Here is a 23,458-nt window from a genome sequence, read left to right as displayed (position 1 = left end):
CATCTTTTCCTGTAGGATAATTCCTCTCTGCTTCCCCTCACTCTCTTAAACAATTTAGACTCCTAACGAATTCCCTCTTTTGTTCCTCAGATATGCCCAGTCAAGATCACACTGGCTGAACCTCATTAGCGAGCCTTCATTATACTGAAAAAACCTTCAAGCCTGTTTAAACTCATGCCCACTTTCTCCTGATGCTTGTGTCTTTTTAGTTGTGGATATCCTCTAGAGCTGAGAGGCTATCCATCAATAATAATTAGAATTGAGGGAGGGACCATTAGTTGATCCTTTAGTATGAAGAGCAATATTGGTGGTATTGTCCATTTGATTTTTTGCCATTATTGCTTATTATTGGAGTTATTATAAGAGAAATATATGTTAATGTTATCTAAGCCTAAATACTCTTCTGACTGATAGATCATTTTCTCAGTCTGTATGTGAGGTAAAAGACAGGTTTCATTTTTAAAAGTGTTTTTAACAAAACAAATATATTTTATAAATAACATAGGTCTTAAAATCCCCCCAAAAAATGTTTCAAAAAAACTCTCTCCTAAAGAATTATAGTTAAGATAGCCCAAGAACCAGAGTTTGCAGGGCATTAGGATTGAATCTTGGCATCTTATTAGTTTTTTTTTAACAGATGTTGTATGGTTATTCAAAAGAACATACAGTATTGTAAAAGCTCTGAAAGCCAAAAAGGTCTATTGTTGTCTTACTATCAACAATATTAATGGTTCTTTAAAATCCATGGACCAATGATTTACATTATTTCATGAGAGCATACCTCTTGTTATTCAAGGAAAATCTTATAATGGTTTTTTTTTTTTTTTTAAAGTCCTAAAAACCATCACGTGACCTATGGTAAGGTCATGAGACTAAGTCACGAAGCTTTTGGAAATTCTTCTCCAGCATTCTGACCTCCATCTGGCGGTGACATCATAATGTCCTCGATAGTTACAGGACCTGCTGGGCAGCAGAAGGGAAACTCTGAGACACAGTAGATCACTGGATAAATCACGTTGTTTTCCCAATGAATTTTATATGGTTTATTTTTTTATCTGGGGTTTTCACCCCAGAGATTAGTGGTATAGAGCCCCCTTATGAAGGTGAGTAAGCATTTAAAACTTTCACTCAAATAGCAGATAAGAAACTTGATCCATTAGCCTAGAAAATTGGTCCATGGCAATTTTTTTTAAAATTTAATTGAAGTATAACTGATTTACAATGCTGTGTTAATTTCTGCTCCACAGCAAAGTGACTCCGCTATACAAATATATTCTTTTTCATATTGTTTTCCATGATGGTTTATCATAGGATGTTGAATATGGTTCCCTGTGCTCTACAGAGGGAGTTTGTTGTTTATTCCTCCTGTATGTAATAGTTCGCATCTGCTAACCTGAAACTCCCAGTCCTTCCCCCTCCACCCCCGCCCCCTTGGCAACCGCAGATCTGTTCTCTGTGTCTGTCTCATAGACGTGTTCATTTGTGTCCTATTTTAGATTCCACATACAAGTGATATCACACGGTATTTGTCTTATTCTTTCTGACTTTCTTCACTTACTATTATATTATGATCTCTAGGTTCACCCGTGTTGCTGCAAATGGCATTATTTCATTCCTTTTTACGCTAGTTGGTATTTCATTGTATGTGTATATACACACACCATATTCTCTTTATCTATTCATCTCTCAGAGCACATTAGGCTGTTTCCATGTCTTGGCTATTGTAAGTAGTGCTGCTATGAGTATAGGGTCCATGTATCCTTTTGAATGAAAAGTTTCGTCTTGGTATATGCCCAGGAGTGGGATTGCTGGTTCATATGGCAACTCTATTTTTAGTTTTTTGAGGAACTTCCATTCCGTCCTCCGTGGTGGCTGTATGAATTTCCATCCCCACCAATGGTATAGGAGAGTCCACTTTTCTCCATACCCTCTCCAACAGCCCAAGGCAATTTTCTTCAGGGTGATATAAAGTGCATTGTTGGAAATATGATATAACTTAGATTTTAAATCTCTGTCTCATATCCTTTGTGAAGAAAATGCAGTTTAAAAAAAGTAGTGAAAGGGAGCAACACATTTCTGACCTCTGGTCATGCTTTTTTTCAGAGCATGAGATGAGGCCCATACCTGAGCTGCCTGTGGCTGAAAATCCCCATACAATGGAAGAAGAAAATAAGGAGCATACTCCGGAGAAAACCGGCGATAATTATAAAGATGTAAAAGAGTGTAAGTTTTCCAAGTTAATGGCAATACATATGCAAAAGATGATTAGACCGATTTGATTTGTAAGCTGTAAAATTTCTATAATCATTTTATTTCCTATTTAAATTTTAATTTACCTTATAGACGTTTTGGTATATGAAATGGCATTCTTATTTTCTTCAACTTTTTCCATGAAATATTATGAAGTTTAATAAGATTTGGTAACTGTCTATAATTTATATAGGATTTATCCTAGCAGCATGGTTATTTATTCACATTAGTAACAATTGAACTAATTCTGTGGTGAGATAAGCAAAATTTATTTGGAGATGTGTGTCAGTTTCCTAGGGCTTCTTGAAATAGAGTACCACGAACTAGGGGACTCAAAACAAAGGAAATTTATTCTCTCACAGTTCTCACAGAAGCCGGAGATCCAAAATCAAAGTTTTGGTCAAACCATACTCTCTCCAAAGCCTCTAGGGCGGTGGTCCCGAAACTTTTTGGTACTAGGGACCAGTTTCATGGAAGACAGTATTTCCATGGATGGTGTGGAGGGGGATGGTTTCTGAATGACTCAAGCACATTACGTTTATTATGCCTCCTCTGATCTGATAGGAGGCAGAGCTCAGGCAGTAACGGGAGCCGTGGGCTGCGGCTGTAAATACAGATGAAGCTTTGCTTGCTCACTCACCTGCCACTCGTGTCCTGCTGTGAGGCCCAGTTCCTAACAAGCCACGGACGTGGCCCAGACTCTAGAAGACTATCCTCCCTTGCACCTCCCAGCTTCTGGTAGCCCCAGGAACTCCTTGGCTTGGAGCAGCAGAACTCCAGTCTCTGCCTCTGTCTTCACAAGTTCTTCCTGTGTCTCCATGTCCAAATTTCCCTCTTCTCAATAAGGACACTGTTTTTGTTTAGGAGCTCACCTTCTCCCATGTGACTTCATCTTAACCAGTTAAATTGTCAATGACTCAGTGTTCAAATTAGGTCACATTCTGTAGTGCTGCCGGCAAAAACTTCAACATAGCTTTTTGGGGCAAACAAAATTCAACCCATAACAAGATGACTTTGAGATGTTTGGAAGGTCTGCTAAACTGCAACTTATTCACCTTTCTTCATACAAGCTTTCCATGTCCTTATAAGGTCCACCATTTTAAAATGTGAAAAGTTCATAAAAAACTCTTGTTAAAAATTAAAAATAATTAAGATTAAATCTAACTATATTGGAATTTTTAATAATATTAGCCAAAGAAAAAATAGAAATACAATGAAGATATACATATATACATATATTAAGTATTTTGTAAACTATAATTAGTATATAAGTTGTATTTCTATTCTTTCTTTGATGAATCCTCTTTTGTAGGTGAAAAAAAATCCCTGATGCTCAGCGTGGTCAATCGCCAGGTTTCATAGCTACAAAGAAGTACTGTCAGGAGTGGTGTCTAATCTATCCAACACAGGCTGTGTCTACTATGCGTAGATTGCAAAATGATGCAGTTGTTTCCTTTTCAGGATGTCTCTCTATTTTTAATTCCCACAGATTAAATAAACCAAGAGCCTGATGATTACTTTGATTAAAAAATCTTTCTTACACACACACACACACACACACACAGACACTCATAACATAAGTGGGACTAAAGAATTGTATTATGACATGCTTTTTCTCATATAAGAACTCTGGAGTTTTTTTCATGTATACCTCATTATTTTTAATGGATATATAGTATTCCATGAAATGATTTATCATAATTAATTCACTGTCTTATTAAAGAATTAAATTATATGCAGTTTTTTTCTCTTGTACATTGTTCTCACGTACACTTGAGTGTATCTCTGTTTGGATAGATACCAAGTACTGAAATTTCTGAATCAAGGATAAATCTTTTAAAATATTGATAGGTAACACCAAATTGTACTCTAAAACACATCTATCAAGAATGCTCCACAATGTCACATATACTGAATAATGTTAATCATGTTTTGTGAATAAGTGAGAATTTTCATTACTGTTTTAATTTGCACTCTGATTACTTGTGAAGCTGAGAATGTTTCTTTATATTTATTGGGCATTTTTATTTCTACTTTTGTGATTTTCCTGTTCATATCCTTGGCCCATTTTTTCTATTAGATTATATTTTCATTTATTTGTAGGGGCTCTTTTTCATATTTAGTATATTCAATCTCTTCTCTATGGTAAAAGTAACAAGTATTTTCTCCCAGGCTGTTACTCACCTTTAAACCTGTTTAAGTATTCCAATCACAGAGAAAATTTAAAATTTTATAAGATCAATTCTTGATTAATCAATTTCTTTACAACTTCTTCACACTGTATCTTGTTTAGGTAGGCCTTATCCAATCCATGTATTAAATTATTTTCCAGTTTTTTGAATAACTTCATATTTTATTAAAACTCTTAGGTCTTAAATTAAATTATTTTTGTATATGGTGTAAAATAGTCATAAATCTTTACATTTTTCGAAGAGGATTGCCAGTTGTCTAACACTAATTGCCTACTGATATGAAACTCACATTTAATATAATCTAAATTCCATTTGAAATTGGGTCAATTGTTATTAATACCTTTTCATTGTTTCTTTGATCTGTCATTCCCTGCAAAGGTCCACAGTGTTTTAGTTTTTATACTCTAATAACTCATAGCATTAAATATTGACCTATGATTTTCTTCTATTTCTCCATTGACCTACCTCAGAAATTTTTCAAAATTAGTGACTCTGTGTGTGTGTGTCTGTGTGTTGGGGGAAATGAATATATATGTATATATTAAACATACATACACATTCATGTGTGTAAAATTTTCTGTCATTTCATGAGGTTTTGGAAAGAGGAGATCTGTGTATGTATGTTCAGTCTGGCACCTTGATCCATTTTACTTTGACTCTAATTGAATAGATACATCCATTAATTTTAAATTACAACCAGCGTCACTGACAACTCTTTCAGAGCAGGATTCATTATTTGCATATGTAAATGTGCATCTCCCATTTGGGAGATCGTGATTGTTATTGAAATATGTGCTTTTTAAGCTGAACTATTACAGTCCAGCAGAAGGTTCAAGGGCAAGTGAATGCTTCTTACTTGGCTAAAATTTAACAATGTTAATACAAACAGTAATGATATTCAGTTCAGTTCAGTCGCTCAGTCATGACCGACTCTTTGCGACCCCATGAACCGCAGCACGCCAGGCCTCCCTGTCCATCACAAACTTAACTCATGCCCATCGGGTCGGTGATGTCATCCAGCCATCTTACACATCTACAAACCTCCTTCAGCACCCATCATGCATTTGTATATGTTTTTTTGTAATTTCCTTAATAGTTGCTTTTCAGAAAGAATCATTTAGCATAAGGATGCTAGTTTGGTTTTTCCCCCATGAATTTTATTTTTGACCCTTGCCCCACTTGTTATTTCGTAGCTGAAGAATGTCCCAAATACTTTATTATTCTTTTTTTAAAATTAGTGTATATGTTTTAGGAAAAAATTCAGATGAGGAAAAATGTGAAAGGAACAAGAAGTGACTTACCTAGCTGCTGAAAAGTTTTGATCTTATGTTTTCAGATGTCTTCACAACACAAAATCCAAATGGCACACAGTCTGAAATATCCGTGAGAGCAACAACTGATCTGAATTTTTCTCTGAGAAACTGTAAGTACTGAAGGGCAGCACTGCAAATAGGAAAAACACTTAAAGCAAGATTTCAAAGTAGCCCTGCAGACTATTGGGTAGGAAAAAGGTCTTAGTGGAGCTAATATCATCAGGGAGCCTTAATTTGTAAAAGAAGGAGACTCCACCATAGCCATTGCACTGGTAAATTCAGAAAGCAGAAATGTTTTTACATTTCTTAGCCTCATATTTTTGGTTTGAGTGGAAAGAAAAAGAAAATAACAAAATTTAGAACTTCAGAAAATTGTTTTTTTCTTAAACCCACATTTTTACTTCTTTCTACTTTGTGCTTTCAGCTTCAAATATCATTTCTTTTTTGCATCTTTCTACCAAATATAACTATGGATAGAGGAAATGAGGAAATGTTGTCAGCATGTCACTTTGGAGGCCATTAAAAGTCTCTAAAGTATATATACCACATCCCTCACCTTAAAGCGTCAACAGCTCATATCTATGAAACCCAAGAAGACAAGGAAAAGAGGATGAAAGTAAATAGGGCAAGAGAGAATGTTTCTGACTATGACAATATTTAATATTAGGAAAAACTAGACTCAGCAATGCCTAATAATTAATAAAACTTCTTGACAATAATGGAACATTTTGAGCAATTCCAAAACTTGAAACATAAATATGACATAGGGACATTTCGAGGGCACACATTAATTTAGACAGGTCTCTCATGGGAATTTTGTTTGCATACAGCAGACAACATCTTGAACTGTTTCTTCAACAGGCCAGGTACCTAAAATTCCCTTTAGGAGATGGATTATCGATGACCACATGACCCATGGAAGAGATTTCAAAACCCTAACTTCTCTTCCCACAATTCAGGTGCCCAGAGGATTATAAAAATTGGGTTGGGATAAGAAATTTTTGCCATTTTCACTGGGGCTCTAACAGAGACTTGTTGAGTGGTGGGGACATTCTGGAGGAGCACGCTCCCCAAGGAGATGGGAATCTCCAGAATAATTTTGACTAATTATTCTTCTAGTCCCTAAAATGATAAGAACAAGCAGTAGTGAGGCAATCCAGACATGTTTCTCCCAAATCAAGTGGGGGTTGCAAAGCAGAATTTAAGGACCACATCCAAGTCATTCCAGCCCTGCCTGGGTCCATGTCAACTCTGCTAATGGATTAATTTTTTCCATCCTTTCTTTCCAACAAGCTACCTATAATAACGTTGTCTGTAGGCTCAGTAGAAATCTCGCTAGAGTGGGATTGCCTGTAATTCATATGGCACTTCATCCATTCCTGTCTGCAGCAAAGTTAACTGAAACTGCCAACTTCATAGGGAAAAAAATGGTCCTCCAGTCACAAAGTGAAAAGTAAAAGTGAAAGTCGCTCAGTCATGTCTGACTCTTTGTGACCCCATGGACTATACAGTCCATGGAATTCTCCAGGCCAGAATACTGGAGTGGGTAGCCTTTCCCTTCTCCAGGGCATCTTCCTGACCCAGGAATCGAACCGGAGTCTCCTGCATTGCAGGCAGATTCTTTACCAGCTGAGCTAGTAAAGGGGAAGCCCTAAAGTCACAACTTCTCCCAAATTGACTCTTATATACCTCCAGATGGACGCATTATAGACTGACATATAGCTTTAATCAGGCCTGGAAATCCTTGATCTGTAACCCCAAGTTTTAATTGCCCAAACTGATTCGAGTGGTTAACATGCATATGTTTCCAGCTTGCCAGGCCACTGCTGTCACCTCCCTCTTTCGTGTCATCACACTGAACCAGCAGCCAAGTTGTCCTAGGTTGACAGTATTTCTTCCAAGCCTGTGCAGGAAACTATGTGAAGCCAGTGTATCTCACCCAACAGAGCTTCCTTAGTGCCAAAGGAAGCCTGTAGCCCCACACTCCAGTCTTTCCTCTCTCACACAAATTATAGGCACATTAATCCCACCTCAGGCAGCCTCTTATTAGACAAACATCATTCTTCAGTGGCTGCTTCTTTTCCCTCCTTTAAGGTATCTCAGGAAAATGACAACATCTTTCTCTCTGGTTTTTTTGTTGTTGTTGTTATTGTTGTTTTACTCTCTCCTTTTCTTTGTTCTATTTTTTAGCTTAAAAAATGCCTAATTACAAATGTTGAGTCAGTATTTTTATATGCTGATAATCCATTATGCCTTTTCCTAGATAAACTCTTCAATGAAACAACTACGGTGCCACCTCCTGAAGTAGTCAGCCATGAAGAAAGTAAAGAACCTTTTGGAAAAACTACTCACAGTATTAAACTTACAGCATTGTAGTCAGACCTGGAGCATGTCCTTATATGACTTAAAAATTTAACTTACATTACTCTGAGTATTTCATAAAGTGATTACATACTTAAAGAATTCATGCTACTACAATTTAAAATCACTCTAAAATCTTTTAAATGGTAAAAATCTAGGGATCAATTTTAAGATTTACCTGACAAAGGATAGGAAATGAACTCTTTTCAAAATACAACCTGGCTGTAGTAAAATGTATTGTTACAGTTATATTTATATTAAATATATTTAAATAAAATATCATGTGTGTATAAATATACATTTATATAAATATATTTAATACATTTTAATATAATGTTTTAAATTATAGTAATAATTTTAACAATCACATACTTGATAAATAACCTTAACTCTGCTTAGAGTTGATTTTTAGCATTTCCTAAGAATATTAGTGGAGAGTTCAGTGCGAGAGTTTACAAAATCAAAATTATCATTTTACTTTACTGACAGTGTTGTTTCTTATAACATACCTGTGAAACCATAACAACTCAGGATGGCTTTTCTCTAAGGTGTTGAAAGAGGAGTGGTCTAATTGAAGACCACTGTCGTTACATGACATGTTGTTACACGACATTACATGTCGTTATATTCTCCAGTTCATACAATCCAACTCTATTTCTCATGATTCCTTTAATATGGTTATTCACTTTCTTGAATAACCATATTAGAGTAATATTTAAAAGTAGAAATTTATTTTATCATCCTGGTATGCCCCTTCTTAAATACCATCAGTAACTTACTGCTAGGTTTGGGGTCATATTCTAAATTCTTAACCAGGCATTCAAGTCTGAAGTGATCTGACCATTGAAGAACTTGCCAGTCTCATTTCTGGTCACATTCGCCACCCATATTCTCCACACCAGACGACTGAACCTGCTCATAACACCTGCGTTTGCTCACAGTGGAAGGACCTCTCTCTCACATAGTTTATCTGGCAAACAATTCCTAGTCTTCGGAGCCTTTATGAGAGCTTGGCGTCCCTTGCGAAGTGTTTCCGGCTTTTGAAAGTGAATTAGATCCTTCTGTGAATACCACCTGTGCATTGCTATGAAAGCCCTCATCCTCCTGCAATGTGATGAACAGTGATTCTTGTCTGTCTGCCTCTCCAAGTAAGAGTGTGTTCCTTAAACATAAGACCTATATCTTGTTCATTTCTGTAACTTTAATGCCACCCACAGGGTCTGGCAATGACAGGAACTCAAGGTGTGATTGTTACATGACTAGACTAACATAAAAAAATGAACAGTCTGTCAAAATTTTACTAAAGTCAAATTACCTTACTTTGTTATCCTGTTCTATTTTGTTTTTTAAACAGAAGGAACCCAGAGTCCAAATGAGCCTGCATTTTGGACAATGTTAGCTAAAGGTAAACTCATAGTAGTTAGGTAGCTGGGAAAATGTTTTGGTTTTCTAAAGTCTTCTGTAAGAAAGCCAAGATCAGTGTAAATTTTTCTAATACTAAGAATTAATAAGTCAACATTTTGCTGCCATCATCACATGTAATAGCAAATGCAAGACAGACCCAGAAAGTTGATCAGGTGTCACACATTTTCTGATCCTCTCACCAAGTTTCGTTCTCCTACAAATGTTACAATCTAGCCATTTGATTTCTTTATTATGATTAAAAATTTTAAATAAGGCTTTTGCTCAATAGTATCCCTCTTTGTATTTGGAGCAGTATGTGTATAAGCACATGGGGATGCATGAATGAATGCAAAGTATTATACATCAAAATATATGCATCAAAATATATGCATGCACAAAAGTGAAATGTAAATCATAAATGTACATGCATTCATATATAGATCACACACATAGCATTTGTGTGTATGCATGTATACACATAACGTGTATATTATCAATACATGCATACATGCATAAATATAATTCATGAATCACATACATATATGCGTGCATTCTGTGAACTATATGCCATATTTGATGGATCCTCATTTGCAGATTCTGTATTTGTAAATTTACCTACATTTAAAATTTCTTTGGAACTCTCCAAATCAATACTTGCAGAAATTTCACAGTCATTGATGGATACACACAGAGTAGCAAAAAAAAATTTAATTGCCTGAAGCTCTTGTTACCAGCTGAAGTATAACAAAGGCCTTCTCTTTTTAGCTATCATGTTGTAAACAAAATATGTTTTTCTATGGTCTGTTTAGTATAAGGTGTTTTGCATTTTTGTGCTTTCTGCTGGCAATTTTGCTATTTCAAATGCCCTCCAAGCATAGTATTACAATGCTGTTTGGTTCCTAAACACGAGAAGGCTGTTATGTACCTAAGGAACAAAAATGTGTGTATTATATAAGCTTCATACAGGTGTGAGTTACAATGCTATTGATTGTGAGCTCAGTGTTAATGGATCAGACTGTAACCCATCAGGCTCCTGTGTCCATGGGATTTCCCAGGAAAGAATACTGGAGTGGGTTTCCATTCCCTTCTCCAGAAGATCTTCCCACCCCAGGGATGGAATCTGGGTCTCCCTCATTGCAGGTGGATTCTTTACCTCCTGAGCCATCAGGGAAATATAATCAATCAGCCATATACACTAAATAAAGTGTCTCTAAACAGAAACATACATAAAACAAAGTTACTGGGTCAAAAACAAGGTTATATGACCAGAGGCTCATCAGAACCTAACCCTGTATTTCCCTTAGGAATGATGATGGTTCAGTATTCACTTAATTCAGTGCTTACATGACTTAACTACCATGAAAAATGAGAATGAACTGTATATAGTATACACACACATCTACACACACAATAATTTTAGTAAGTGAATTTTGTTTACCATAACACCAATTTATTGTTTTAACAGCTATAAATGCAACCACCAGTGAGGACAACCAACGAGATCAATTTTTTCACCCAATTCCAAGTAAGAGCAATATTTCAGTTAAATGGATACATAAATACTTGCACACAGTTTAGTGTCTACATGGTTTTCCTCAGTAAGGTGCGGTATATGTAAGAGATTAGTATGGTGACTGATGTTATACTAGAGAGGACATTTACAGTTTTAGGAAAGTTATGGTTTCTAAACAGTGTTCTCAATGACCAAATTGCAGATACTTCCATCTTCCTGTTGGGTAACTTCTAGTCCTGGGAGTAAACAGAAACAGTAAACTACATGGAGTTGTAGGCAAATGAACAAAACATAAGATGCAGTTTTTTTTTAATTGACAGACTTTTTTAGAGCAGTTTTAGGTTACAGAAAAATTGAGTAGAAAGTAAAGAGTTCTCATATATTCTACCCACTTAGTTTTCCTTGTTATTAACATCTCCCATTGGTGTGGTGCATTTTTTTTATAATTGATGAGCCAATATTGATACATTGTTATTAACTAAACTTCACAGTTTACATTAGAGCTCATTCTTTCAGTTGTATGATTCTACAGGTTTTGACAAATATCTTGTGTCCACCATTACAACCATACAGAGTAGCTCCATCGCCCTAAATTTCCTATGATCTACCTAGCCATCTTCCCCTTCCCCAACCCTGATCTTTCTGTTCTCTGTGGTTTAGCCTTTTCCAGAAGGTCAAATAGTTGGGAACATACATGTATTCTTTTCAGAGTGGCTTCTTTGGCTTAGTACTCTGCATTTAGGTTTCTTCCGTGTCTTTTTGTGACTAGATAGTTTACTACTTTTCATCACTGAATGATATTCCAGTATATGGATGTACTGGTATGTTTATCCATTCATCTATTGCAGGACATCTTGACTGTTTCCAAGTTTTGGCAATAATGAATAAAGCTGCTATAAACATTCATGTGTAGGTTTTTGTATGGTCATAAGTTTTCAACTCATTCGGGTAAATACCAAGGATTGTGATTGCTGAATCATAGGGGTAAGACCATGTGCAGATTTGTAAGAAACTACCAAACTGTCTTCCAAAGTGGCTGTACCATTTTGCATTCCCACCACCAACAAATGAGAGAATTCCTGCTGCTGAATGTAGTTTTCATTAATGGATTGATTTTATTTATATGAATTAAAAAAAGAACTCCTGACTTTGATGGAAAATTTCATAACAAGGCATCATATTAATTTTCCCCAAACCTCTGTCCTATGTAAATACATTGAAAAAGAAATAGCATCTGGTAATATACGCAGGGCCTACCACCTTAATTCTGTGCTGGGTTATTTGACACTTAATGCTACTTGCTTTTCAGTGAGTCAAGAAAATGGCATCAGTCTTCTTTATTTAGAAAAGTGATAACCAGTAATGACAATGTTCTAGAAACATTTTGTCTGTTCAAGTAATGAATGTGAGCATCATCGATTTTCTATTGCATATTGACCACATACTACACTTTACATATGTTATTATGTCAATCCTCAGAGCAATTCCATGAAAGCTGGTGTTATCTCCATTTTACAGATGAGGAAACTGTGGCTTAGAGGGGGAAAAAAAACCTGTCCCAACTTGTAATTAGCTTTTCTATAATTTCCAATGGTTAGGAATTTCAAACCCTTCTTTAGTTTTGACCATCATCTTGATAAACAAATGTACTATAAGCACACCTCTTTACAAAAGCCCTTTTAATTCAGGAGCACAGCCCATTTTAATATAATTTATTTCCAAAATAATCTGCCTCAAAGTCAAGGTGTCAGTCATTCACAACTGTATACATTTCTCTCCCCTTGGCCTAGGATTGCACATGGACAATTTTAATTTTTTTAATATAAGAGAGTACACACATAGGAATGTGTCATTGCTTATTACCAAAACATCATTACCTGAAAAAAGTCATGAAAAATCATTGGAACTTTTGGGTGAAAAGATGTTGGAGGAGAGGGGATAAATAGCAACATGATCATTTAAAGTCACTATTACATGCCTATGAAGTCAGACATATATTCAGGAAGATAGAAAATTTGGCAGTAAATATATATATTTATTCTTTAGTAAAAAGACACGACGTTTCTGGATCCAGATGTGATTTTAATTACATATTTTAGAAAGTTAGCTAAGTTTCCATTTCTTTCACACCAAATACACTAGATTTGATCACAGTAATAAAAAGACAAATTCAGTTCTTAAGCTTGTGGAGGAAGCACTGTAGTACATCATCCTTTTAACTTAAAAGAAAAATCAACTCCTGCCAACAGGAGAAATGCATATTTCTGTCCTAAAGGACTGATCCCATGTGTGTAATTTCATCACGTTTTTAATAGTAATCTCTTCCGAGTCTTGGATTGGTTTTTAATTATACAAGGAGGAAGGCTGATACATGTTTTAACATCTGGTCACCTGGATTTGATACCAGATTTTGCCACTTACTAGCTGTGTGCCGAGGGCAAACCCATAAACTTCTGTGCTCCTGGAAAATGGAGTGAGGGTCAGCTCCTCCAAGATTGCTGTGAAGGGGAAAGGTTAAAAAAAAAAAAAAAGTTGAGAGTCTTTGTCCATAGTAAGTGCCGATAGCCTTGTCCTTGGCATCGCAGGAAGGTAGAGGGAAGTGTGCAGTGAAGAGAAGCCTTCTCTTCAGTTGCATTGTGATCCTCATTCCTCCAGAAAAGCTTGCTGAACACAGTCACTCTTTCCCACTGCGTTTTCTTTCTTCCCTCTCAGACTCTGATGTGAACGCTACAGGGGAAGACAACACGGCAAGAATACAGGAAGCCAAGTTAAAACTAATGCTGGGCATCTCACTGATGACCCTCTCCCTTTTTGTGGTCCTCTTGGCGATCTGTAGTGCCATGCTGTACAAAATGAAGATGATGAAGTAAGTCTGCTACAGACCTCTGGAGCCTTTAAAACAGGACAGGAAACTCCCACTCTCCTTTCCTCAGTAGAGGGCTGGGCAAACATGACTCCCAAGTTTATAAGGTATTCAGTTTGGCTCCCTTGCCTATTTGGAACGGACCATGGAGCTGTCTCTCAGGGAGTATCCCACTTGAACTTGTCCTCAATATTTTATATAATCACCTAGAGATAGAAACAACCCTAGTCAATTGGGAAGGTGATAGAGAAGCTAATGCGTTCTCTTTCAGTAGCCTTGAAACAAAAGGGGTTATGAACTCTGTTCTAAATAGCACATCTGTGTAGGGTCTAACATTTTTAATTCATTTATCTAGTGTAATAATAAACAGACAATATATTGGACAGAATTCATATATTAAGATGCTTTTCTAAGTCAAGCTGCAAACACACGCAAAAACAGTTCTTGATGTATACTTCTGTTTTCAGATATAAACAAGCATGTCAGACTGGTGAATACTCCGTCAACCCAGAACTGGCCACCCTATCTTACTTTCATCCATCAGAAGGTGTATCAGACACATCATTTTCTAAGAGTGCTGAGAGCAGCACGTTTTGGGGCACCACTTCTTCAGAATTAAAGAAATCAGACACAAGGTCAAAATCTAGGACGACAGACATGACTTCCATGGCCTCAGAGGAGAATGAGGAGTCAGACATGATTCAGAGTGAGGAGCCCAGCGAGGAGCCCACAGATGATTAGACAACTGTCATATTTTTGTCATAAAAATATCTTTGTGATGTTCATGTTATAATTTGGAAACTCTGCTGAGACCAACTTTTCTGGTGTCTTCAAAGGAGGGCATATTCAATAAAATTCTCTCAGCTATAAAAACTATTTAATGGAAAAAATATAAGGAAATAAGGTGTGAAAAAGTTCATCAAGTAAAAACTGATCCTGGAAAGTGACTTATGCAAAGTATTCATTCTAGGCTGGCTCTTTTTAAAATATGAGTATTTCATTTTTTTACTTACCTGTGGGCATTTTAGGGAATTTGGGGGCAACCACTTCTATGCCCCTCCCCACCACCAAAGCAAAAAGAACACACCCATTGGTGCTTACTGGCAAAACAGGTGTGCCGTATCAAGAGACAAAACTAGTATTAGAGACTCCTGGCATTCTTCAATTGTTTCAAAGTCATCAGGGTGCTCTCATGGGACAGTAAGATTTAGGGGGAAATAGTTTTTCCATTTTTAAAGTATCCATAACCATTTGAGATATCATTGTTTTCCAGAAGAAGAGAAAGGAAGGAGGGATTCCAGCATCTAATTTCCTAGAGGGGGATTTATGGGTCCTGAATATTTTAGGGCTAAGGCCCCTTCCTTCTCTCTCCCCACCAAGCACCCAAGCTTGGTATGTGGTATTGGGGGTGGGGAAAGCATTTCAAAGACTAATTTATGTTATCAGTGACTTATGAAACTATCTATCCTAGGAGTATTTCAGTTTACAGAGAAGACCAATGGAACAGGGATACTGTTTCCCTTTTAGGAGTGTTTCAGCTGGAAGGATTTTAGAGATGTGTTATCAGATCCTTTGTGGATATGTGTGGATGATGGGGAGGGAAAGAACTGGGGCGGTGTCATTGTCCTCCTAAATTCTCACCTACTTTATGCTATGCACTTTGATACATTATATCACATAGAATTCTACCACCCTATGCAAGACATGTTTATTTGACAGACCAAGAAAGGAGAACTTGGGTAAGTGGGACACCTTGCCTAAGATCACCTGCTAGACAAAGTTTAGATGTGCTTTGACACTGAGGTTCTCTCCCTGATCCATGAAGATTAACAGTAAGACTTGTAGCAAAAGTCAAAGGATGCAAGGTAGGCATCCACAAGGCAGGAGATTCCTTAACTCAAATGTCCTTTCAGCTCTTGGGAGATTGTTTTCCCTAAATGTAGGTTAGGTGTCTCTGAACCTCCTTCCCTATAGAAGACAGACACGCACGCACACACCACACTCACCTGCCACTACCCTACCATCCATTCTCAGAAGCATCCTTCTCTCCCCATTTCCTCCCCTGACGTCAGCTCCAGCCTGCCCATTGGCTGGAAAAGCTACAAAGCACCGCCCCCAAGTAGCCACAGACTATATAAGGCTGTACTCTGGCGGGAGTAGTAGCAGGTTGGGTGTTCGCCTTTTCTCGGTCTTGTCACCGGCACAGCGCAGGCGGGTTTTCGGAGCCAGGTAAGGTGAACCTCGAGCAGTAGCCCATGCTACGCTCCGTGGGTTACTTTTGCCAGCCCCGGGGGTCGGTGCCAGGGTTTGTACTGCCGGTTCAGGCACCAGGAAATGCGGTGGGAATTGAGTGAGGCAGATAGTTGCAGCAGCTTGGAGGTGCTCGGGCTGCGGGGGAGCCGTGGTGAATTCACGGTGAGAAAGGGCTCGTGGAAGAAGGTCAGGTGGGTGTGGGGGAGGGTTGGCCATCAACCGTTCCCACCTTCTCCCTCCACCAATCCTTGGAAGAACCTGGGAGGTTTCTTGATTGGAAATAGGTGTAAGGGTTACTTTTGTCTTCAGTACTGAAGTACTGCAGCTTGAGAAAGTGAATCAATATAGCATTACTATGCCTAAAATAGTATGGTAAATTTGCTAAGGTAAAGAATCTGCCTGAGATGCAGGAGGCCTGGATTCCATCCCTGGGTCGGGGAAGATCCCTGGGAGAAGGGAATGGCAACCCACTCCAATATTGTTGCCTGGGAAATTCCATGGATACAGGAGTCTGGTGTGTTACAGTCCATGGAATTGCAAAGAGTCTAACACGACTGAGTGAATTTCACTTTTCATGGCTAAAATGCGCCCCCCCCCCAAAAAAAAAAAATTGGTTTCTCATCCTCCATTGACATAACTTGTGGATACCTTTGTAGGTATCATTTTAAAATGCAGTCAAGTTACTGGGGCAGTGGGCCTGAAGAATGTCTGATAATCTTTACTGATGTCACTTTCTTCTCCCCTCTCCCGTAGTCTAGATGTGAGGAGAGGGTCATATAGCCCAGACTGATGTGTATGTGTGTTGGGAGGGGGTATGCCTTCTCATTTGCCCCCTGCTGACCCTCCAAGCCACTATTAAACCTGGAATTCCTATACAGGTTGTCTAGACCTCTGATCTGTTTGTTTCCTCTTACAGGACATAGTAATACCAGTTCCTTTAAAATTTGTTTCTCCCCCTATTCTGAAACACCCCTGTGTTTCCCTTCTCTGATGCTCTTAACCTGCCCCTTCCCCAGCTCTCCAAGAGGGCTGTTGACCACCACATAGCTGCGTAAGGGCAATTCCTATAGAGCGGCTGTTCTAGAAAACAAGGACTTTGCCTTGGGACGAGGAACCAAGTCTTTAGAATCTCCATGAGTAAAATTTCCCAGCATCGCACTCTAGGATCAGGAGAATTAAGAACTAGTCCTCAATCCCTCTTACTTGTCCCTCCCACTTAGAGTATGTTGGAGATCGAGATATACCGAGTAGTGAGAGTGCCATGGAGATGCTGTTTGAGGGTGTTTTCCTGAGAGGCTTTTGGGTGGCCCCACAGTTCCTGAAGCCGGGAGGTGGGGACATCCAGGGACATTTGGGAAGATGGTAGACTGGGCTGGCCATCCGGAGAGAAACTCTGCCCGCCTAACCGACCGCTCACCGCTACGAGGTGGCCCCGCCCACTGCTCCAGCCAAGGGGCGGGGCCAAGGTCACGTGGCTGGGGGCGGGGCGAGGAGCGCGTGGGCAGGCGTGCAGTTTCCTGCTCCGCATACGCGGGATCCTGGTTTGCTGGTTGCAAGAAGCACGTGCGCCGTGTTGTGTGGGTTTATCCTCGCTCTCTGCCACCCGTCCCCAGTGTGGACTTATATAAGGAGTTTCCTGAGCTCTGGTAAAAGGTGGTGGTTGGGGTGAAACCCGGCTTGTGGCAAGGGGTAGTTACAAATCAGAAGAAGCTCTTCCCAATCGCCTCTAGCCTGAGCAAAGGTTGTGAGTCTGCCTTTGACTTCAAAATTTGCCCTCCAAGTCTAGCTTCTGGTGGAGCAGAATCATTTTAAACTTCTGACATGGAGGGAAATAATATTCTCTCCCCCCTCCCACCCAGCACCCATAGCACCCCAACGCACTACTTAAACATCCTCTCCTGAATCGTGGCAACCAAATAAAACCCAGCTTATGCCAAAATGCAGTTCTGGCTGGTTACCCAGTTTACTTCCCCTTCCAAGTTTCTTTCAAGAAAAATTAGAACCAGTTACATTTGAATCGTAGGTTAATTCTCATGCGTATGCCTGCTCTTCGCCTTTTTCCTTCTCCATCAAAATGCGCCACACCTTTGTCACACTTTGCCTTTTAATAGAGTTCATTTCTTAATAGAGAATGAATGGTAAAGTGAAAGGCTCGTGAGCCAAAGGAAAGCTCATTGTGTAAAGAGGAAGCACGTGTGTGTTATCAAAAGGTGTAAGCTATCTAAAATAAATTAAGAGGTTTAAAAAGTATAATTTGGATGATATCTCATATCTGAAATCTCTTGTTTTCGAGAAGGGAGAAGTGTGTAAATTATGCCGTAATTGACATTGGAAAGTGTATCTTGGAAAGAGGGAAGAGATGGTAATTTCCTTATTTAAAAAGTCAGGAAGGACCTGCCAGGTATTGTGAAGGGCCATGGCTGGCAGCCTTATCTCTTGGCACTGTTCTGGGTTTCCTCAGGAGTGTGGATCCAGCTACTTTCGAGTTTTATTTGTTAATTTTTTTTTTAAGATTTTTTTAATGGTTGGTTGTGGAACGGTGTGTTTTGCTGCTTTTGTGTTTGACGCATTCTGTAGAACAGAAGGGACCTTGGGACCTTAGTGAGAATGTTGAGAACCACTGAATTAAAAGACTCATGCTTTAAAAAAAACTTTCTTACGATGGTGCAGATGTATTGGTGAGAGACTGTACAGTTCCGTGCAAGCAGCATTCAGCTCTTTGAACGTTGCCAAATTGTCACTGCCTGGTAAAAAGGTTAATAGTTAGTATATCCAAATCATGTCACGTTTGACACAGTTTAATATGTATAGGCATGACATCTGTCACACAGATATGTAGCTATGCTGGTAATAAGACGTGAATATTGCAGAGCAGTTTGGTGGTTTGTTGGAAGGGGTGCTTCCCCTGTCTCAGCTCCTGCGGCTCTTTGGGCAGCAGCGGCTGCGCGGTGGTCGAAGAAGCGGCCTGTAACTTCTGCATTAGGTAAAAGAAAATGGCCCGAACCAAGCAGACTGCTCGTAAGTCAACGGGTGGGAAAGCGCCCCGCAAGCAGCTGGCCACCAAAGCGGCCAGGAAAAGCGCCCCCTCTACCGGCGGGGTGAAAAAACCTCATCGCTACAGGCCCGGGACTGTTGCGCTTCGAGAAATCCGTCGTTACCAGAAATCCACCGAGCTTCTGATCCGGAAACTGCCTTTCCAGAGGTTGGTGAGGGAGATCGCCCAGGATTTTAAAACCGACTTGAGGTTCCAGAGTGCCGCCATCGGCGCGCTGCAGGAGGCTATAGAAGCGTACCTGGTGGGTTTGTTTGAAGATACTAATCTGTGTGCCATCCACGCTAAGAGAGTCACCATCATGCCCAAAGACATCCAATTGGCTCGCCGGATACGGGGAGAGAGAGCTTAAGTGAAGGCAGTTTTTATGGTGTTTTGTAGTAAATTCTGTAAAATACTTCGGTTTAATTTGTGACTTTTTTTGTAAGAAATTGTTTATAATATGTTGCATTTGTACTTAAGTCATTCCATCTTTCACTCAGGATGAATGCGAAAAGTGCCTGTTCACAGACCTCAGTGATGTGAGCACTGTTGCTCAGGAGTGACAAGTTGCTAATATGCAGAAGGGATGGGTGATATTTCTTGCTTCTCATGATGCATGTTTCTGTATGTTAATGACTTGTTGGGTAGCTATTAAGGTACTAGAATTGATAAATGTGTACAGGGTCCTTTTGCAATAAAACTGGTTATGACTTGATCCAAGTGTTTAACAATTGGGGCTGTTAAGTCTGACCATACATCACTGTGATAGAATGTGGGCTTTTTCAAGGGTGAAGATACAAGTCTTAACCACAGTGTAACTTACAGTTTCCTTAAAAAAAAAAAAGTAAACCTGGCAGCTATAGAATACACTATGTGCATTTATAATTGCTATTTTATATATTGTAGTGTCAACATTTTTAAATTAAATGTTTTACATTGACATGTGGTGGGGAGTGTTGTCTTTAAGGTGTGTGTAATTTAGAGTTTGATTGGTTTTCTCCTGAGTAGACTGCACTTGTTTACGTAGCAAAATGCTTGGCGCGTTATACCTTGCATAAGTCCTCATTCTACCACATGTTAAACTAACCCTCTAGCTGATAATGCAAACACTAATGGGGAGGGGGATTTATTTATAAGGGCTCTAGACTATAATACAAGTTATTCTCACCAGCATCGTCTGTTACTAATACAGTAGTTAGTGCAGCTTTTCTTTGTGTTGTGATTGGTCTCATAACTAGGTTGAACTTTTCTCTACCAAGCGGAAACAATACCGAACTTTTTTTCCTTGTGGGGTTTGTATTATAATTGTTAGGATAAACTTGCTGTGGGGGAGGGACACAGCTTCAGCTTATGGAACCTCTGCCAGTTAAAATGGTGTTCATGTGGCATCGGTTCTGGGAAAATCACTTCATAGAGACGGCTTTCCAAGTGGTTTTAAAATTTATCCTTCTATTGAAGTTTTTAGGCCAATTATGTATGTTGACTAAATTTACAAATAAACTTGTTTATTCAAAAAAAAACGTGAATATTTTAATCAGTCATAGGAATGAGCTAGACATTTGAAAGACTTAATCAGTGATATTCGTTGTCCTCATTCCAAGAACTGACCTGTTCGTCAACAGTTCCTGTGTTTAAGGCTGGGTTTGGGAAAGTTACTGTCCCTGTGATAGGAAAGCTCTCTGTCCAGGATATTTTGGGGTCTGCACTTCATCTTGAGTGATGTTTAAAGATAAACTTATCTCCTGTTAACAACTCTAGGCACGACTATGGAACAATTGGAAAGAATCAACAAAGAAATCAACTCAGGCAAGACTGAAGTTGAAGAAAAGCAGAAGATGCTCCCCAGGTTTACTTCAGCGCTTGAAGAGCTATCGCAAAGCCCCATGGCCTCCTTGAGTGACACAGTGTGAAACAGGGTTTTCCTGAAAACAGCCTGCTCCCACAAGAAAAGTGGAATGAACCATCAAAAATCAAAGAGAGCCAGCCTACAAAGTACCTGATGGACCACACATGTCCAGCAACTGACCTTGAATATGATCCCTTGCTCAATTACTCAGTAGCACTGCTTGGAGCATCTAAAGGAAGGCAAGGTGAGACTGACAGTCAGCCCTTCTGGAAAAAAATCTGTGGATAAAAATTGCCACAAGTCCCTGGAGAGTCAAAGACCTTATGTTTCACCCATAAGAATTAAAATAAATCTTCAAGATTCTGATGAAGATGACCTTGTAATGGATGAACCTCCAATCATTCCTGTTTCTAGGAAATCTAAACGCTTTAGAGGCTTTAAATATCAGAATATGGAGGGAAGGGTACAGCTAGTGCCTCTGGAGGAAAGAAATCTTCAGATCAGTGGCATAGAAGAGGAAAAAATAGATGAAACCCCAAAACTACACACAGAGAAGATGACAGTAAGAAGCTAGAACCATCAAGATCACTCATGAAAACCTCACTAGATATTAAAACTAAGATAAACATGTGTGGTGTTCAAAACTACATTTCTAAGATGGGAAGCTTTGGTGGTGAGAAGATGCATGTCTGCATTTCAGGAGAAAATATGTCTTATGCCCCTCCCAGGGACAAAGAAATCCAGACAGGAAGTCATAGTGAAAGGTATCCAAAGAGGGCAAGACACGTAAAGACAACTGATGATACTCAACAAGAAGAGAATGAATGGCTGTCTTCACCAAGCCAACTCCAATTCTCTTATTTAGATGATCACTTGAAAGGCAAGAGTTCTGACAGCCCCAGATGATAGTCAAGACTTGACTATTTTTGAAGACGGCAGGTTAGTTGAATTTTGTTTAGATAAGGAATATACTGGAGATGACACTCCCTCTGATTCTGATGACACTATGAAGGAATGTCTTTGAATTTTGAGTGAGTTCACACAAAGCCATGATCATGAGGGAGAGACTACTAAACAGGTTGTCACTTACTCTTTTAATCCTTTTCCTAAATCTAAAAGTGTTTCCCTTAAATACACATTCTCTATATTCTAAACTTTATAAAGTATATATACCATCTATTATATATTTCTAATATTATAATTAAGATACTATAATAAAAATAAACTTTTTTCTTTATATAACATTTATTTATTAAAATAATGAAATATATTTATAATAGTATAATTAATAATGTATTAGAATGACAAGGGTAAACCTTGGTAAGTGGCCAGGCATTACATCTTGCAAGCTTGACAGTCTCCAGAGGCCATGGTATTATGTACAGTAACTGAGAGTTGATTTGTTAAATTAGAGGAATCTTTTATAGGAATATCTATTTATGTCAAATTATCCAAAATAAGTTATTTTTTGTGAATTGTTTTTTAATAATTTGCCCAGTGTTTTGTATTCTTTATTTCTGTGGCTCTTCAGGAAACATGGTAAATCTGCTTTTACTACACTGAGATTGGATAACTCTTATCGTTTGCCACTAGGCTTCAGGAAAGCAAATGGGATTAGATATACTGTATTACCAAAACATTTCTGGACCAAAAAGGAGAATTGCACACACTGCCAAGGTTGATGTGAGTCATTTTGTTTCTCTTTCTCTCCCCCATCCCTCCCTCCCTCCCTCCCTGCCTCTGGCTTTCTGGAAGCATCTGGCTTTCTCCTAGCACTTAATATAAAGTTACACACTTTGTCATTTCAAGCTTTAAGTATATTCTAGTACTTGTTACCTTTTATCCACTAGGGGGCACAAGTGGGCAGTCAATAAATACATTGCCTACTTGTAAGCATTTTTCAAAACCTTCATTTTTTTCCCCATTAGCTAACATTTTCTTTAAAAGCAGGTATATTGTTTTTGTATAACCTTTGAAGTATAAATTAATATGGTCAATCCTCATTATTTTCAGATTCTGTTTTTGCAGATTCTTCTATTCAGTAAAATGAATTTGTATCTTTAAAATCAATACTCATGCTTTTGTGGTCCTCTGTAGACACACACAGTGGCAAAAAAAAAAAAAATTGAATTCCCTGACATACACATTCCCAGCTAAGACTAAACACTGCACCACGGCCCTCCGGTGCAGTGGTCATACTGTTCATCTTACCTGAGTCTATTTAGTGCCATGTTTTCTGCATTTTTGTGTACTTTGTTGGTGATTTTGTAATTTAAAATGGTCTCCAAGTAGATCTTGGAGCAAGAAGGTTGCACTGTGCCTGACAGAGAAAATGTGTGTTAAACAACTTTGTTCAGGCATGAGTTATTAGTGCTATTGACCACAAATTCAGTATTAACCAGCAGTCTATTAAATGAAGTATTTTTAAA

At 38.5% G+C, this 23,458-nt stretch overlaps 3 protein-coding genes and 2 long non-coding RNA genes across 5 annotated transcripts in view; 4 read left to right on the top strand and 1 right to left on the bottom strand.

Moving 5' to 3' along the window:
- MOB3B (MOB kinase activator 3B) overlaps positions 1 to 2,177 on the top strand; it is a 239,334-nt gene extending 237,157 nt beyond the window's left edge. Inside the window, exon 4 of the mRNA XM_070480599.1 lies at positions 2,104 to 2,177. Within this exon, the coding sequence (XP_070336700.1) occupies positions 2,104 to 2,115 (12 nt within the window). The 3' untranslated portion in view covers positions 2,116 to 2,177. The remainder of the gene's footprint in view (positions 1 to 2,103) is intronic.
- Positions 925 to 14,827, top strand: EQTN (equatorin). The gene is made up of 8 exons (XM_020887745.2): positions 925 to 1,103; positions 2,104 to 2,223; positions 5,779 to 5,865; positions 8,019 to 8,078; positions 9,471 to 9,521; positions 10,986 to 11,045; positions 13,746 to 13,899; positions 14,364 to 14,827. Exons 1-8 carry the CDS (start codon positions 1,028 to 1,030, stop codon positions 14,635 to 14,637), a joined length of 882 nt encoding a protein of 293 aa, XP_020743404.1. The 5' UTR covers positions 925 to 1,027; the 3' UTR covers positions 14,638 to 14,827.
- Positions 10,955 to 17,609, bottom strand: LOC139039509 (uncharacterized). The gene is made up of 3 exons (XR_011492817.1): positions 17,394 to 17,609; positions 13,455 to 13,760; positions 10,955 to 11,269 (listed from the first exon to the last, which is right to left on the bottom strand). It is a non-coding gene; the product is annotated as an uncharacterized lncRNA (long non-coding RNA).
- On the top strand, positions 16,027 to 22,703 carry LOC139039510 (uncharacterized). The gene is made up of 3 exons (XR_011492818.1): positions 16,027 to 16,125; positions 20,942 to 21,968; positions 22,623 to 22,703. It is a non-coding gene; the product is annotated as an uncharacterized lncRNA (long non-coding RNA).
- LOC110133645 (histone H3.3-like) lies at positions 19,101 to 19,898 on the top strand. Its single transcript, XM_020887748.2, has one exon. The coding sequence runs from the start codon at positions 19,143 to 19,145 to the stop codon at positions 19,551 to 19,553; it is 411 nt and encodes a 136-aa protein (XP_020743407.1). The 5' UTR covers positions 19,101 to 19,142; the 3' UTR covers positions 19,554 to 19,898.
- Positions 22,704 to 23,458: the final 755 nt, after the last annotated feature.

The sequence above is a fragment of the Odocoileus virginianus genome, chromosome 18 (assembly GCF_023699985.2).
Source record: "Odocoileus virginianus isolate 20LAN1187 ecotype Illinois chromosome 18, Ovbor_1.2, whole genome shotgun sequence".
In the NCBI taxonomy this organism is placed as follows: Eukaryota; Metazoa; Chordata; class Mammalia; order Artiodactyla; family Cervidae; genus Odocoileus; species Odocoileus virginianus.
This window is presented reverse-complemented; position numbering and strand designations above follow the sequence as displayed.